At 37.1% G+C, this 17346-nt stretch overlaps 4 protein-coding genes and 1 non-coding gene across 11 annotated transcripts in view; 3 read left to right on the forward strand and 2 right to left on the reverse strand.

The window, feature by feature from the left end:
- MNAT1 (MNAT1 component of CDK activating kinase) overlaps window positions 1-1184 on the forward strand; it is a 236227-nt gene extending 235043 nt beyond the window's left edge. The window contains exon 8 of the mRNA XM_054449240.2: window positions 735-1184. Within this exon, the coding sequence (XP_054305215.1) occupies window positions 735-855 (121 nt within the window). The 3' untranslated portion in view covers window positions 856-1184. The remainder of the gene's footprint in view (window positions 1-734) is intronic.
- A 2783-nt stretch (window positions 1185-3967) lies between these two features.
- LOC134738153 (non-histone chromosomal protein HMG-17-like) lies at window positions 3968-5167 on the reverse strand. The gene has a single exon (XM_063651664.1). The coding sequence runs from the start codon at window positions 5165-5167 to the stop codon at window positions 4778-4780; it is 390 nt and encodes a 129-aa protein (XP_063507734.1). The 3' UTR covers window positions 3968-4777.
- On the reverse strand, window positions 3968-13886 carry TRMT5 (tRNA methyltransferase 5). 5 transcript variants are annotated; one of them, XM_054449233.2, is made up of 6 exons: window positions 13500-13708; window positions 12644-12762; window positions 11779-12434; window positions 10060-10184; window positions 8000-8651; window positions 3968-7719 (listed from the first exon to the last, which is right to left on the reverse strand). In XM_054449233.2, exons 3-6 carry the CDS (start codon window positions 12323-12325, stop codon window positions 7634-7636), a joined length of 1410 nt encoding a protein of 469 aa, XP_054305208.2. In that variant the 5' UTR covers window positions 12326-12434; window positions 12644-12762; window positions 13500-13708; the 3' UTR covers window positions 3968-7633. The 5 variants fall into 5 exon arrangements, with proteins under 5 accessions (XP_054305208.2, XP_054305209.2, XP_054305206.2 ...); XM_054449234.2 differs by having other exon boundaries at window positions 13561-13580; XM_054449231.2 differs by lacking the exon at window positions 12644-12762 and having other exon boundaries at window positions 13561-13886.
- On the forward strand, window positions 6848-6956 carry LOC129013347 (U6 spliceosomal RNA). Its single transcript, XR_008493839.1, has one exon. It is a non-coding gene; the product is annotated as a U6 spliceosomal RNA (small nuclear RNA).
- The window catches only part of SLC38A6 (solute carrier family 38 member 6), a 71815-nt gene continuing 68085 nt past the window's right edge, over window positions 13617-17346 (forward strand). The window contains exons 1-3 of one of the 3 annotated variants that reach the window (XM_054449238.2): window positions 13617-13919; window positions 15044-15174; window positions 17270-17343. In XM_054449238.2, coding sequence (XP_054305213.1) covers window positions 13815-13919; window positions 15044-15174; window positions 17270-17343 — 310 coding nt within the window. In that variant the 5' untranslated portion in view covers window positions 13617-13814. Of the gene's footprint in view, window positions 14229-15043; window positions 15175-17269; window positions 17344-17346 lie in introns of all 3 variants that reach the window. The other 2 variants (XM_054449239.2, XM_054449237.2) reach the window with 2 other exon arrangements.

Here is a 17346-nt window from a genome sequence, read left to right on the forward strand (position 1 = left end):
TCCAGTTTTTTTTAGGCCTGTTTTGTCTATTTTTGTCAAGATAGAAATGTTTAATTGCTTTAAAAAAACTGTATGTGGTTGCAGAAAAAAATTGTACTGTTATATTGTTGAAATCAATGAGACTTTTCTGTATTTACTTTTTCAGACATTATTTTGAACCCAGGCTCAGTCTCAGAGATTTCTTCAACATGTAATTTTCTAATGTTTCCGTTCCTGCAAGGAATGAGACAATATATTCTTGGAATATTGAAGTACTTTTGAAGTAACTCATACGTTTTCTCCCCTCTTCCATTTGTTTAGCTATTGAGGGGTTGCTTTAAAACAAATTTATGTAGAAATATCAGTACTATAATAGTATTGTGATACTGTGTATTTCTTAAGCATATGCCAGGAAGGAGAGCATTAGTTAGGTGTCCAAAAGACAGCCAACAAAACAAATCAGCTCTGAAAATTGTGAAGCAGTGAATATTTTAGAATTATTTTTGAAACCTCTTTCAGAACTGTTTTTAGACCCTGTGGTAATTTGCTATGTAATTTAGTACTAGTTTAGGCACTCCATGTACAATCGGCATGTTTCGTTTTGAAAGATAATAATCTATTTATAATAAAAGTCTGAATATTTCAATCTCAGAATTCCTCTTTAAAATTTGAATCAGTTTTACTATTGCTTTTTAAAATGTTACCGATTTATATTTGCTTTTTATATCAATGCTACACTTCTTGTTTTGTTTTAGGTATTTAAACCATGTCAGAACTGCCTCACCACAGGACCTTGCTGGAGGCTATACTTCTTCTCTTGCTTGTCACAGAGCACTACAGGATGCATTCAGTGGGCTTTTCTGGCAGCCCAGTTAACCATTTATAAGATTTGGACCTTGGAGCTGAACCAGGGAGCTAGCAAAAGTAAAGCAGACTTGTAAAATTATAGCTATATGCAGCTGCACAACACAGTCCTACCACTAGCAGCTGTGTTAAAGTATTTATAAAGAGAAAATTTCAGAACTAAGTTGAGTAATATAGGGGACATATATTTGTGAAAAAGAATTTTTACTTATATTTTTCAGAGGATTTGACACAATAAGCCTCATCTGATGGAAGAGAGGAATAAATAATTCACCTATATGTTTGAGGTTGTGACAGACTTATAAAATCTTTTTAAAAAATAAAGCTGTAATTTATATTAAGTTCTGTGGTTTTTCTCTTATTACAGTGTTTTACTTGAACACATTTTAAATACCATTTTGATTACAACATTTACTGTTAATATCCAAGTCTATTATTTCTTCTCATAAAATGTTCCCCTTTTTCCTAATGTCTTGTTAATACTAGTCCAGACAAGTGGATATATTTCCTTTGACCAAGTTATGGCAAGAAAAACCTGACCCATGATAATGTCATTCCCTCAATAGTAAGGACTCAATGCCTGTTTTAAGCAGTGGAAAATGAGGCAAACCTTGATCAAGGTGTTATAGTTCCCAGCTGTGAGCCACACCCAGGATAAAACAGAACCCAGCATTAACCTGCTTTAGTGACACATTCAAAGAAGTTAATAAAATTTAATACTTAAATGACACCTTTCACCTCCAATGTGAGCTCATTTTATGATGAATCCTTTGGAGACTGGAGAAGGTACATTTTAAGTACAATTCCCCACGTATAAATTGTATACTGATAGTTTTTTTGTTGAAACTTCAAAGGCTTTTATTATTACCAGGGTTTTGCTTAAAGAGTTTAGATATGAATAGGATGATATTTGCAGCATCTCAACCTCGTATGAGTCTGTTACATATAGCATTGGATATGGGATATAGTTTCTTAAGGAAATTAAGGGATTTCCTACCAAATCTCTATTACAACAGATGTTAGTTTTATGGGTAGAAACTTAGGTGAAACAAGACTTGTGGTTACATTAGGATGGACTATCCATCTGTAACAACTCCATCTTATTTTACTAAGCAGGTATTAATTTTAGCAATACATCTTCATCTTTATTGTACTTCTATCTTTGTTAAATGAGAAAACCAAGGCATCAAATAATTGAGTAGACAAAGATCATATTCACAAGTTAGTAAAAAGCCAGAATTAGAATGCAGGTTTTTGTTTTTTTTAATCAAAGTCCAGTTCCATCTACATTCTACCAGACTGCATATCCTATTCCTGTATCTATTAGGTATTCCCGAACTGAAGATTAGTGTTTTTAAGTACAGTCTATAAATCTGTTCAAAGAATAGTTAGAACATTGAATGTAGAGTTAAGGCTTTGCATCAGCCAATTGCAAAAATAAGGAATCCAGTCCTTTGAAAAGAAACACTACTGCTTGTTCTCATACCTTTTATAAATGTATTTTAAAAAGAATAATAAATAAAACATATCAAAGGCTTTTAAGACTTGTTTTGAGCCTGCCTTATTGTGGAAATTGCATGCACCTGGTTTGGCAAATAAATTCCAAAACCTTTATACATTTGTAAATATTTTGTAGTTGCTATTGCTGTACTTGGTTCAATAGGCCAAATTTAGAAGTTAACTGACCTTATTTGATCAAAGGTAATGGTGAAAAATAACTTAGTGACAATTCACTGAGGTTTAGTGAATTCACTGAATCTACTAAACAACAGAAATATTCTAAATTGATGTGCTTATCCCCTACCATCCAAGTGATTTACTCTCAGAGACAAAGGCTGTACATATCTTTCATCTACATGAGTTAAGTCTTCAAGTATTTTATAATATGAGTACAGAAGTAACAGTTAACAACTACTGTATTACCTGTGTCCCAGGCACTGCTTCATGCTTTGTGTATTACCTAATCTTCAAAACAGTTCTACTAGTATTTTCCCCATTTTAACAGATGAGGAAGCTGAGACAGTGGTTAGGTAAGTTGCCAACAGTCATATAACTTAAAAATAGCAGAGCTGGGATTTGAACTCAGGAAGCCAGACTCCAGAAGCCATGCTCTAGAGATGACTGTCAAACAACTGCTGTGCTAAAACTAGTCCTGGGTAGTCGAACTTCATAAGACTTCCAGGAAGTCCTACAGATCAAGTATCTAGATCTTTTATGAGATATAAATGACATCAACTAAATGATCTTGTTGATGTCCTAAGAGAAGTTCTGAGAAATTCATGATGTAGAAAATAATTTTACTAATAACTATACTCCCTCTTAAGCAGATATTAATGGTACAGAATACATTTACATCATAGTTAGTATACATGATTAGTTAGTATTCCTTAATTTGATTCAATGAATATTTAAACTATGCTTCCCTTAGAAGTTGTCTTTAGGCTCTCAACAGGTTGTCAGATAATTATGTTAAAATCCAATTAAGGTGGTAGAAAACCTGTCAAAAAGTTAACAAAATTAAAAATTGTATCTAACGAGCTTTCCAGCTTTCTAGCTGTCATTTTCTAGTAGATTCATCAGGAATTCATTTACTAGGTATCACATCTGAAAGTTTAGGGTGGACCTAGATTTAAATAATGAATAATCACATATTCACTTATCCACTCTGAAAGAAAAGGGGGAAGTTAAAACGTTAATAGATACATCTAGGGATTCTGTTTTCTTTACAATTACATATTGCATATTTTGTCCAGAGTAACTAAATGGAGACAAGAGTCTTACCACTTTACATGTATAAATAAGAACATCATTTGTACATATACTTCATAACCTAGGACATCAATGTACAATACTTGGGTTGTTTCAAAACAATTTGAATTAAGTAAGGAATGAGTGTTCCAGTTCATTACATCCCTATACTGCTTACCATTTATTGCCTTCATTTGTTTACATGACCTGCCAGACTTCTGAAGGCATTTGAATTTGTAATTAATGATCTAGATTAGGGTTCTTAAACATTTTCTGTAGGGCCAGACAGTAAATATTTTAGGCTTTGCACAGTAACAAGCAAAATCGAGGATATTACGTAGGTACTTACAGAACAAGCTAAAACAAATTGCCACACTTTTTTTTTTCTTTCAAACTGTATCCAGCTTTATTAAAGATATTTTCCGTAAACAATCATGGTATTTCAGGCAGGACATGGGCAGACAGTCATTAACAGTATACAACTTTCAAACTCTCTTCTTCAATGGACTACCAAAAATCAGCCACTATAAAACCCAATGAAGTCCTTATCTGATGCTCTGAACAGTGAAAGTTTAGAGTGAGGGTTGACATTTCACATTTAGCATGTTGTTTAACAACTTTTCACAAGCCAACCCTGACTTTCAGGAAGTGAAATGAAAATGGCAGAATTTATCCGAAGATCCACAATCTAGAAATGGAACCACTGCTCTTTTGACAGGTGCCATCTCAGTGGCATCACTGGAAAGTCCAGATTGCCAGACACACTGGTAACCAATGAATGGGGGTCAGGTCCCAACAGATGTCTGGGCTTAAGGGGATTAAGTCTATGCTGAGAGATGGAAAGGGAAAAGAAGACATAAAAACGAATTTGTTTTTCCATACCACAAGGCTTTTGTGCCAAGGTGGCCATGTGTGTCAAAGTCAGGGAATCCCTCCTCCTGGGAGCCAAGAGGAATTCTCTCAAAACTAGAAGGGAAAGGTGTTTTCCCCACATCAATCCAGCTTCAGAGATATTCTATTAGTGACATGTACTCCTTCCCCCAAAAACAACAATGAAGTGTTCTGTGTGCTAACAACATAGCTTAAAAAAAGTAAAACAAAATTCTGCATTTTTATAAAACTTGATAAAGAATATTTCAAACTGTACAGTCACCAGAAGTACACAGTTATCAAAAATGCACACACTTCACTTGGGATCTCCAGCACCTTCCCCCTCCTTGCCAGCATCAGCTTTTCCCTTTTTCCCTTTGGGTACCTTCTCTCCCTTCTTTGCAGGGGCCTTTTTAGGCTTGGACTCTGGCTTTGGAGGAGCAGGTGTAGCAGACAACCTCGCAGATCTTCTCTGTGGTTCATCCTTCATCTTGGCTTTATCTCCTTTAGCATCCCCTTCAGTCTTTCTCTTGGGCATGGTGGCAGCAGCGGTGGCGGGATGTGGGACGAAGCAGCGCGTGGGCTTTGGTTGGTCCGGGGGTCGTTCTTGCCTCTTCTCCTTCACACTGCTCCCACGCTTTTTTAATTGACAAAATTCAAAATGTAGTCCAATTTTTTGTAATGCCTTTTTTGGTGAGAATAACATTGCCTCTGATCAGGGTTCTAAGTGTTCCCTGTGATCAAAATCAGTTATAAATGATTGCCTATTAATGGTTATCATTAACCATCATTAACCATTAATACTAATGGTAATAAGATTTCACACATTTCATCTTTTAAAATGTCTTCTCATACAGATAGGTATTGCCAAATACTGCTATCAATCCAGGAGCATATGAAATTAACTGAGCATATTCATCACTTGGAAAGCATTTGTAAAATTCTTTTAGATTTCTTCCCTTGTAATTTGCCTTTTAGCATGTCATTATTTTAATCACTTCTTATGGAAAATTAGGTTGAATTGCCTCAATTGCAGTTAAATAGATTTTGAAACAGGGAAATTTCCTTTGCACTTGCACCCAGGTCCCTAAAAATGCTGAACTCAGAAAATATACTCACTAAAATTTGTGGGAATGGAAATCTTGTTTCTTGTTTTAACTTTTGATAGTATGACAAATGTGTAAGGATATTGTCATCAAATATTGTGATTCAAATATCGATTGTCAAAATGACTGTACCATATTAAAGTTGTTTTGCCTTGTGTTTTAGGCCATTCTTGCATTGCTATAAAGAAATACCTGATACTGGGTAATTTATAAGAAAAGAGGTGTAATTGGCTCACAGTTCTGCAGGCTATAGGAAGCATAGCACTGGCATCTGCTTCTGGGGAGGCCTCAGGAAGCTTTTACTCATGGCAGAAGGCAAAATACGAGCAGGCACTTCACATGGCGAAGGCAGGAGCAAGAGAGTGTGGGGGGCGAGTGCCACATACTTTTAAACAACCAGATCTCATAACTCATTATCGTGAGGACACCACCAAGGGGATAGTGCTAAACCATTCACGAGGGCCACATATAAGGGCTCACGCCTGTAACCCTCATGCTTTGGGAAGCCAAGATGGGAAGATCTCAAGCCTAGGAGTTCAAGGCTACATTGAGCTGTGACTGTGTCTCTACACTCCAGCCTGGGCGACAGAGCAAGACCCTGTCTCTAAGTAAAAATAAAAATAGAGTCAAAGAACCATCCAGAATCATTTCCTTTTTTAAGTGACTATTTATGTCGTTTTCAATGTCCTTAACTCTTTGAGCAACTGTTCTTGCCAAAGGCCAGTAATCTTAATCAAGTTTATTTTCTCTGGACATATTCAGCTGCTGCATCCAAACATAATTAATTCACACCATCAATAAATGGCTTTGCTTGGCTAACAAATGATTCACTTAGAGACTTACTTTCGTTGCAGCCTCATTTTCATTTTGTGAAGAAATTCTGCTTTGTTATTTCCATTTTAAATTTTCTAATTTTTCTAACAGTTGCTTGCCTGTGAGTTGGGAATACTATGATAAGTGGTTTGTCTGGTAATGTCAATGGTTATTCTTTTAGCTTAGCTATATAGATGCTTTGTCATCTAATTCAACATCAAAATAATTCACAGCCTACTGTACTTTAAAAATACAACAAAGTCCACTTTTCTTGTTTTGCTATAATAGATATGCTCTGGTAATAAAAAATAAAATGTGGGTTCATGTGATATACATGGCACTCAAAATGCTGTTGTTACAACCACAGCAGTGATTTGTGATGTGCCAAACAGCAGTGTGAAGTGATGACAGTCACATTCAGTGTGTGTTGCAACCACTCAACTCTATTGTTCAAGAAAGCAGCTGCAGTCCTCACTTCAGCAGCACATATACTAAAAAACTGGAATGGTACAGAGAAGATTAGAATGGTCCCTGCGCAAGGATGACACGCAAATTCGTGAAGCATTGCATATTAAAAACAAAAAACTGCTGCAGATGATACGTAAACTAATGAGCATGGTATGTTCCAATCAAACTTTATGAACTCTGAAACTCTTAATTTCATACAATTCTAATTTTTAAAACGGATACATAATAGATGTCATACAATTTTCACATGTCACAAAATGTTCTTTTGATTATTTTTCAACCAATGGAAAATGTAAGAACATTATTAGGCCACAGGCCATATGAAAACAGGTGGTGGGACAGATTTGGCCTGCAGGATGTAGTTTGCCTGCCCCGTTCTAAATAATTTCATTTTTTATTGCTTTTACGGTGACAGTTAATTGGCAGTAAAGGAGTAGTTATGTAAAGGACAACTACAAAGTGGTGTTAATACCTTCCTAGTTAGTACTCAATCACCCTACTTTCAAAAATTATTTTCCCTGAGAGAAAATATTTATTCATATTTATCTAATAAAAATTAGATATAATTTAAGTTATAAAATAATTGTATGTTATAATTTAGATAACAGGGAATGTATTTGGTAGCCTTAGTTCAGTTAAAGTTTAATTGGTAATCCTCAATTTGTAAAATAAGGCAAAGTACAAGGGTTCAATAGTAAAAACCGAACCCTAAAATTTTATTAAATAATACAAATTATATTTCACTACATGTAAGTCTGGTAGGGAGATGGAGAAAACATTTCCAATTAAGTGTTTGAAGCAATTTGTGTTTTTTCGTCTGAAAAGGCTTCAGCTGTCCTCTGCCTTTTAAGAGGCGGATCTTCATGATTCTCTGTAACAAATCCAGAAAACCTATTTTAGGTAAGATATTAACAGTTGAAAATACTCTTAAAAAAACAAATAATATAAGCATTTTTAATCTGGTCAACTTAAACATGAAATAACATTCTTGCAGATTTACTATTTTAATGAAATAGCCTTCTATTAGACTGAACTAACAGAGTAGCTTTCTATTAGACTGAACTAATACTGCATGAAAATTTGTAAAACTGGGAGGAACTAGTTACAATTGAACGGCAAGGTTTACATTTAATTTGCCAGAAACTGCTCACCTGGATTTCTGGTCTGGTTCTTGTAGAGTACAGCGGCAGGAATCTGAAAGGTGATGCACAGCATTTCCTTGTTTGGGGCCACATTTCTTACCAGGTGAACTGAACTGCATGCCTCCAGAGAAATGCCTAACATAGCTCCAGCCCTTTGCCGAACATCCTCAGCAGGGTTAGCATCTTTGGAAAAGCTGTAACAATGCACTATGGGAAGGAACTCACTGCTGCATGGCTGCCCATCTAAAAGCCATTTGAAAGCACTAAGAAACTCTATAGCTTTTGCTGGCAAGTTCATGACAACGTGCACAGAGGGTTTTCTTTCTTTTGACAGACCCAGCAGCTGCATTAACTCTTCTTTGACTGGTCCTTGGAGGAAGTCTTTCCCATCCAAGTTGAAGACTTTCACCTTTTGGTCCACTTTATTTAATTTACAGTTGTACAACAGCCATTTATGAGATTCAGGATTGAGATCATTGGCAAATACAGTGCAGTTTTTCTTTGCTACTGGAATGGCAAAGGGCCCAACCCCAGCAAAAACATCAAATAGGACATCCCCAGGTTTGAGAAGTTCTGTGATACGGCTGTGTTCCGTAGACAGACGAGGATTCCAATAGACTTTTGAAAAATCAAATTCATAGGTGTAGTTGTTTTCTCGAACCTGAAAAAAGGTGTTATGCTTTTTGGTTAATTTCCTTGGTCCTAAATCCTAACCATTGATATTGGATAGGCTGTGTATATACACAGGCAAACACATACACATTTAAATTTACTACTGTAAGAGCCAAACAACAGTGCATTTAAAGGCATTTTAATTAGACTCCTGGTGTTTATGCTATTCCCAAGGCCAATTAATATACTGCATTAGACTTATTCGTGAGAAAAAGTCACCTCTTTAAAGCCAAGTGGCTCTCCATCTCAATCCTATAGGGGCCATGGCCATAAAGTAGTTACCATATCACATGAGGAATTTTTCAGACAGGCCAATTAACTGGCTTAATTATACTCTTATGTCACCAGATAGACAAGGCAAGACCTACAATTTTGAAACAACACACCACCCATATCTTCATGGTGGGTAGCCAAGTTGCAGACAGTACTTCTATGCAGCAGACAGTAATTCTATGCAGCAAACAAGCTTCCCTCCTTATTTAGTTTTGTGTTTGTAAAAGGGAGCCATGGTAGATGTGTCACTGAATTTTGAGGTATTTTACTATGTTTTTAGCCAGCTACTTGAACTTTGCAAATTTGATGTCTATAAATTAGAGCCAGTGTATAGAATGAATCATTCCCACATTCTCTTTCCCAAATTTGAGTTTTCATGGGTAAACTAAATATATACAGTGAAGCTAATTCTTGAACAAAAGACTTTTTAACATTTCTTTTGCGTCTATTGTAGTAGACACGTTAAAAAACAGAAAATAAAACTTAAGTTACAGTCATGAAGTATGACCTCAGCCATCATCTTAAACTCAATAATTTATGCATGAAGAATCAAAGGCCAGAAAGTTTGTAAGTTCTATAAATCTCATAGATAGATACATCTTCCATCTTCTGCTTTCCAGGACCTTAATTCCCAATTGGTATGTATTTTTTTTTTCCTTCTCCCAACCATATCAAATGCTTCCGGCCAAATTATTAAGGTAACAGAGGTGGAAATGTTCCTGCAAATTTCTGCCAACTAAAAGTCTTTCTGGGTATAACCTAGAAGGTTTAAATATATCTCAAGAAATATTTTATACATACTGTTCTATAACTTGCTTTTTGTCACTTATATTGCTTTCTGGCAATTGTCCATTGTCAACCTATCGACGGACAACTTATTTTAACAAATATGGAGCTAAAAAAACTTTAATGATGGAAATATTCCATTGTATCACTATATGAGAATTTAACCAATTCTTCTGAAAAGGCTTTATCAATGTTATTCCATCAATAGCATACATAAGTGATCACATTCTCACATACTCACCAACACTGGATGTTACAAGTATTTTAAATCTTTGTCATCTATTCTGATTCTAAACGTAATATTGATATACACCTTACTTGGAGATAATAAAATATACCTTTGTCATCATGTTCTGCTCTCCAGACAGCACTTCCATTTGGAAATTTCGGTACATATTGTCAATATTATTTATTTTGTTTACTGCTGAGGTGATTCCTGGATTTTTGTCAATCATAACCTGGCCTAAAAGAAAAAATGAAAATCCATAATACTGCCTATTGGTTGCAAAATAAAAGCTAACATTGTTAATATGAAACAGAAATGAGTTGTATTTCTTTTGGTTGATAAAGACTGCACCTACTGTGTGTAATGTGGCATGCAATTTAAAAAATTCAACAGATGACTAAAGTTAACGTCTGACAGTTGCTAATATGTACACACAAAATGTTGGGTACATTTTTAAAGAAAATATTTTGAGGATTTTGGGTCTACCTAATGTTTTTTCCATGTTTTACTAAATCTTTTCAAATGAACCAATAAACAAGGAACCAAAAAGGTAGATCACAAGGAATTGGGAAAGAATGGAAAGAGATGTAAAGGACCCTGGCAACAAATGGCCTCAGAAAACAGTAAAACATCTGCCGGTTCCACTGGCCTCAAGCCAAATGTCTGTTTTACTGTGGCTTTGGAACAAATGCCACCACTTTAGAAATATATGCCGGCAAAACAATGTTTCCAAAAAAAAAGAAACATAGATTATTTAGAGTCCTATCTAAATTAAATGTTCATTTACTTCAGAGCAAAAAAGCTACAGAACTGGCATACTCATGGCCTTTTGATGAATCTATTTTTTTAGTTAGCACTTTAAAAAAGTTATAAAAATCTATATGCTATCTCACTGCATAACTTGATTTGTAAATCAGCACACAGTACCCAATTATACAGTATCCTGAAATACAACCAGCATTTGTCCCATTTCTGATAATCAGATACTTGTTTTTTAATATAGTATCAATAAACAAATTACTCATTGTTCTTACCCTTTCTGCTTCATGTATCTGAACTCAACTTTTGAGGTACAGAATTTAGTTTGAAATGAGGAATGAAATTTATAAATTTTTAAAAACTATTCTGAAGGTCTACAGTAAAAGCTTTAAAATTACTACTGTATGAAAATGTTTCACTTTTAATGTATGAGTGCCTCTGTGAAAGAAAGTTTATAAAATAGGAATGCCAGAGGAATGTTTGAATTAGGGTAGGCAGTGACTCATAGGAAAGCCTAGACTTGACATTTGTACCCAGTCACAATTACAAGGATCTGCTTAAGTATTTATGTTACCACTATCCATTATTACTCCCTTCATCAATAAAAACAAAAGAAATGCGTAACAGGACAGTATGGTGCTTGACATATAGAAGAGGCTCAATTGGTTGAATCAATGAAAGCATAAGTAAACATCTTGCACTTTTGACTATAAAGTACCCAAATTTATGAAACCTAGTATTTAACATAGACCTGAAGGCCTAACAAGTCTTGTGTACCAAAAAGATCTCTCCTCAATGTAGCTGCCAAAGCATGTGATTCAAGTTTAATCTACACTGATGTATTGGTGTACACAAAAGCCTGGACCAGTATTTGGAACTTGCCATGACTCTAAAGAAGATATTCCAAAATGGCCCTCAAAAGAGGGTATGTAGCTCAAGATCTAGCTTAAAGTTAACATGATAAAATGTTCTGCCTCTGTAACTTGGCGTTAAAAAATAATAATTTTTAAAGCTAAAATTAACAATTTGCAAATTCCCTTCAAATACATTAATATTACTATGACACACGTACCAATTAAATGTTTGAAAGGCAGCTGATGATCTCGAAGGTTTAGGTGTGCAATATGTCCAACCCTGCTAAACCCTGAAGTTACCTCTTGACCTTCAGGAAGCACAGCTCTCAAGATTTCTTCTGACTTAAAGTTTTCATATGTTAGTTCCAAATTGTATGTAGAGATCTGTGGACTGACATTAAGCTGCTCTAAAACACTGAGTTCTGCTTTCTCAAAGGAATCATGAGTAAATATTTTATAGGGATCCAACATGATTAGTCTACTTTCTTTATCTTCCGGATCTTCAATCACACGTCTTATGCCTGGGCGCTGCAATGCTGCCCTTTTTAGGGATCGCATCAATTTATTGACTATTTCTTTCCTCACTTTAAGCACTGGAATGTTGACTGTCTTTTTAAAAGCTGTTCTATCAAGTTTCGTCATGCCTCGGACATCAGAAGGTGGTGAAAACAATTCAGAGTCTCTCTTATGTGTTTCTAGTTCTGGCATGGTTGAGAATCTTTTTCTTTGACCCAATAAGAAAATACCAGGTGCTTCCAAAAGCATCTGTGTCAGGGATGTCCAAGCTAGTGGAATCAAAGATTTTGATTCAGATATGCTATGGCTTTCCAGTTTCAGAAGTCTTCTTGAGAATCCAAATGGCCTCCATAAGATCCTTAAAAAAAAAAAAAATCACACACGACAGCTTTTGAGAATAAAAATCTAAATTCTACTACCTCAAATAACCTGCTAAATGCTGACAAATAAAACGTTTAGTGATGTGTGGGAAGTACACTATCTTTTCCAGACTAGGATGACTTTTTCAGGAAGTCATATTAGTGGTAGATAATAGTGGTATATATTAAATTTACACCTTCAACCCACCTGCTCCCAGTTCAGAGGGCTTAGTGATCCATTAGCCATACTCAGTGATCCTCTTCATCCACAATTTTCTAGATAATACATTTGGGATTGGAAGGCTGAAGTATGAGTTAAATGGTCATCTGTAAATGAAATAGTCATTATACATGACCATTACTAGTGATGATATTTATTAGGATAGTCTTATGGGTGCTTATTGTGTCAGATACTGCGCTAAATGCTTTATGTACATTATGAATCTTGGGAGGTGTGCAGTATTGCACCCTCATTTTGTAAATAAGTAAACTAAAGCTCAGACGTAAGGTAACCCACCCAAAGTCTCCCAGCTGATAAGTGGCTAAGCATGGTTTAAAACCTAGTTTTGACTGACTTCGGTGCTTGTGTTCTTAATATATTGCTCTGTTGTTTTCGATGCTTTACTGCCACATGTCCTGCCTTTAACTAGAGGCTTCTGTATTTTGAGGACGAGAGCTTTGCTGATTGTTATATGCATAGTAACAGTTATTCACTGTCTTCTAAAATACCAAAGAATTTACTTCTAAGGGGAAAGGGCCCTGTCCCAGAATCCTGTAAAGCAACGAAGTCTAACTTCACCGTCAGAGATCAAATTGGGTCTAGCAGCTGACCAGCTGGGTGACCCTGGATAAATTACTGAGTCTCGGTTTTCCCACCAGTAAAATGTGGCGAAAGGCTTTTGAAACATTCCTTACTATCCAGTAACTCGAAACTAAGCTCAGCACCTAGGCGGGTGGGTGACCTCGCGATGTTTCTGTGCCCATGCAGCACAAGGCAGAGAGCAGCCCTGGGCGGGCTGGTACCTCCCCTGGACCATTAGCCCCTAACGCGGCCGCCACCTCACCAAAGCACCATTCCAATTCCCCACGTCGCTCTGCAGCTGGATCCACGAGCCGACCCCTCACCTCCCGCTGCGGTACCGATCGGATGTGGGTCGCGGGTGGATGGGCGGGTCTTCTATGACATCATCACTGTTCGCCGCGGAGAGGGCGAGCGCCATCAGATCACGTCGACTCGCTCCTCTCCTTCCAGGCCCTGGTGAAGTACGGAAAGCCGGAAGGGCCGGGCTCAAAGCTCCGCCTCTGGTGCGACAGACGACTGGAGCACAGGGCAGGGGTAGAGGCTCGCAGATGGACCTGGTAGTCGGCTGGAGAGCAGCATGGAGGCGTCCTGGAGGAGCTTCAACGCTGAACGGGGCTGGTATGTCTCTGTCCAGCAGCCTGAAGAAGCGGAGGCCGAAGAGTTGAGTCCGTTGCTAAGCAACGTAAGTGGGCTGTGTTCGCTTCCCCGCGCTGACGCCCTCCGGCTTCCCTCAAGTGCCTGCCAAGTAAGACCCAGAAAAGGAGGACTGCACCGGGACAGGGGAGATGCTGGAGCCTGAACCCTGGGGGATGGGGTCTGAAGGCAGCCGCCGAGATTCAGATGAGATTGGCGCAGTTATGAACGTGATAGCAGCCTAGCATACTCTAGAAAGAAAAGATGAAAAGCGTCGGGTGGAAGAGATGCAGCGTTGAGTGGAAGCTGCGAACATGATGGGATGAGCGGCCCTAGGATTATGTATTCACTGCTGTTAGTTAGTATTTTTGTCACCTTATTTTCTCCACCAGTCTCGTGAGGTCTTTGCAAGAGTCACAGGATTTTCCTCTTCCAACTTAGTCATGGGGGGAGGGAGAGTAATAAACATTTTAATACAGAAATTCTTAGCGGTAGAATGGAAGTGGCTTGGTAGTAAGTGCATAGCACGTTCCTGACCCTAAAGCCTGTGCAGTGGGCACTCCGCTTTTTAACTCGAGTCCTAGACGCTGTTCCCAGGACTTTGTTCCCAGTGCTGTTTGTGGGGAGGGGGATGTTTTCAGGGATACTGCCAGAACAACGTGAATTGCTTCTATTTATAATATTGTCATTGCAAGGTATTCCTCACCATCCTTCCAGTTTGGTAGAACTAATTCATTAGATATATAAGTAGAGATTAGTTGTGGAGTCCTAGTAATTGAGGAGGAACAACTGCTCACAGCAGTCCCAGGTTGACTCAGCAATTCTTTAGTAATCACATGAGCTGAGGCCTTATCCCTCGTCTCTCTCCCCACCCCATTCCTATCCTATCTTCATCTCTTGCAGTCACAAGGTTAGTCATGGCGCTTTCTGAACCCTACCTGTCTTGTGTACTGGTGGAAATCATTTTCCTAAGAAACACTAGATTCCTGGAGCTGCAGTAGTGGGAGGTGGGAAGGAAAGGAAAGGAAATTAGTGTTGGTTGAGCAACGAGTGTGTCATACAAAGCCTGGTGGTTTGCAGCTTTTTTCCATAATCTTTCATTTATGGAATTTCTTCACGAAATTTTAACTTCACCATCCAAACATTAACACTACTAAATTTGTGTGCTTACAGGAACTTCACAGACAGCGATCCCCAGGAGTTTCATTTGGTTTATCAGTGTTTAATTTGATGAATGCCATCATGGGAAGTGGCATCCTTGGCTTAGCTTATGTTATGGCTAATACCGGTGTCTTTGGATTTAGGTGAGTCTTCGTATTTTACCATCACATTTTTTTTTCCATTTTGATAATATACGGAGAAGTAGAGAGATAGATTCCAGAAGCTGCTATTATACAATTTCTAGTTAGTTATTTCTGGGGTTTTAGCATTTTTCTTGTTATTCTTGTTGGTAGTCTGTACCTTGGAGGGCTACTACGTAGCTTCTTAAATACACAGAAGTGTGACTAGTTTTTAAAAATGGGAACTTGATCCACATTTCATTTATAATGAAATATGGCACTTAAGAGTGGCATATTCATTGTATCTCCTTGGCCAAAGTGAATCAAAGCCATGCAGATTAACTTCCAAACAGCAATTTTGTGAGTGCAAATGCAACACATAATCTTTTCATTCCTCGCTGTCTCTTTGTATTGTTAAGTAGTCTTATTTCACTTTCTGAGGCCAGGCATGTGTTTTGTGCCTGTTCTTTTTTATGTTTCAGGACTTGGCTTGTAGGCCAGTTTGCCCAAAATAGAAGACAATCCTGGATATTCTGTGCTTTCGTAGTACTTTGTATATTCATTCTGTTATTATAATTGTTACAATGATATGTTTGGAAATTAATATTCCCACTAAACTGAAATCCTTTATAACTGGAGGTCAAGGCAGGCAGATCACTGGAACCCACGAGTTTGAGACCAACCTGGGCAAGATGGTGAAACCCCATCTCTGCCAAAAATACAAAAATTAGCCTGGTATGGTGGAGTGTGCCTGTAGTCCTAGCTACTTGGGAGGATTGCTTGAGCCTGAGAGGTTGAGGCTGCAGTGAGCTATGATTGGGCCACTGCACTCTAGCCTGGGTGACAGAGTGAGATCCTGTCTAAAAAATTTTAAAAATAGAAAAATCCTTTATAACTGGACCTTATTCTTAGCATCTAGCACCACATGGCTAATAGAATGAAGGAACAAGTTGGCTTTGTTTGTCAGTAGAAGCAGATCTATTTACTAGGAAATTTAAAATGCCTAGGGAGTCTCTTTTAGGTTTATTTCCTGCTTTTATTCCGAATTTTTTGATAAGCAAAGCAACTTTTAAGTAACCCAACTCGCTTTTATTATGGAATGTACTCACAAACTTTCATTATTTTTAAAATTAAAAACTATATGTGACACCTTAAGCAAGACATAGTCAGGACTTGTTTTTTGATTCTCCTTGAAAAATCCTAATTCATGCACCAGGGTCTTACATGCAGATATATACTGCTGAATGTGTGCTCACCCAGTCATAGCAACCATCATTTTTGGTGATGCTAAACTGTTATTTTGTGAAGTTCCTGATGTCATTTTAATGACATTTGTACTTTTACCTCTCAATTTTATTTATTGACAAGTATTAACTGGACCACAGAGAGAAAATTTCTTCAATGACTGGGGCAGTTCATTGGGGGTAGCTGTATAGAAGCTTGTCCTGCCGGTGTCTTCCTAAAAATGAATAGGAAATTATCTAAGTTTTTTCTTTCACACTGTTGGTGAGAGGACCTCAATCATTACATTGTTTGCACATTTTTCAAATTGCATCATTAGAGGTGTATTAACTACATTATTTTAGTTTAGTTTGATTTGGAGAGTGTGTGCGTTTAATAGATGCTAGAAAATACAGTCTAAATAAATCTTAAATACACCTTAATAAGATGAAGGTATGATAAGGAGGCCCACATCACTGGAAGTAGAGGGAGGAAGGGAAAAAGAGAAGACAATGAGATTGCATAAGTAAAACTTCTGTTTAGACTTAAAATAAGAAGAAAACCAGTCATAAAAAGGAAATATTACAAGATTATTTAATGGCTGATTCAGCAGTCAGCAGACAAGACTGCAAAATGAGGAAGTTTGCTTGTATTTTTAAAAAAGTTTTGTTTTTATTTCTTTTTTGATTTTAAAATCAGTATATTTTCATTTAAATAAAATTGGTAAATACAAAAAAGTAGAAAAGTATCTTCTTAATTTCCTTAACGAACATAATTCTACTACTCAGAGATAGTTCCTGTGAATATTTGACTGTTAAGAAATTTGTTTTTGTAATGAGACACCATACAAAAGACAAACTTTTGGGAGGATTTGAGCAGGTGTTCTTTTATGTTTTAGCTTCTTGCTGCTGACAGTTGCTCTCCTGGCTTCTTACTCAGTCCATCTTCTGCTTAGTATGTGTATTCAGACAGGTG

The sequence above is a fragment of the Pongo pygmaeus genome, chromosome 15 (genome assembly GCF_028885625.2).
Source record: "Pongo pygmaeus isolate AG05252 chromosome 15, NHGRI_mPonPyg2-v2.0_pri, whole genome shotgun sequence".
Lineage (NCBI taxonomy): Eukaryota > Metazoa > Chordata > Mammalia > Primates > Hominidae > Pongo > Pongo pygmaeus.

What these genes read in the sequence shown, in the direction of transcription:
- LOC134738153 (XM_063651664.1), bottom strand. Translation starts at nt 5,167, where the DNA reads ATGTTATTCTCACCAAAAAAGGCATTACAAAAAATTGGACTACATTTT.
- TRMT5 (XM_054449231.2), bottom strand. Translation starts at nt 13,655, where the DNA reads ATGGCGCTCGCCCTCTCCGCGGCGAACAGTGATGATGTCATAGAAGAC. An exon ending in GCCTTTCAAACATTTAATTG is followed by an intron (nt 10,185 to 11,778) that starts GTACGTGTGTCA and finishes TTTTTCTTTTAG; the next exon opens with GCCAGGTTATGATTGACAAA. An exon ending in AGCAGAACATGATGACAAAG is followed by an intron (nt 8,652 to 10,059) that starts GTATATTTTATT and finishes ACCTTTTTTCAG; the next exon opens with GTTCGAGAAAACAACTACAC.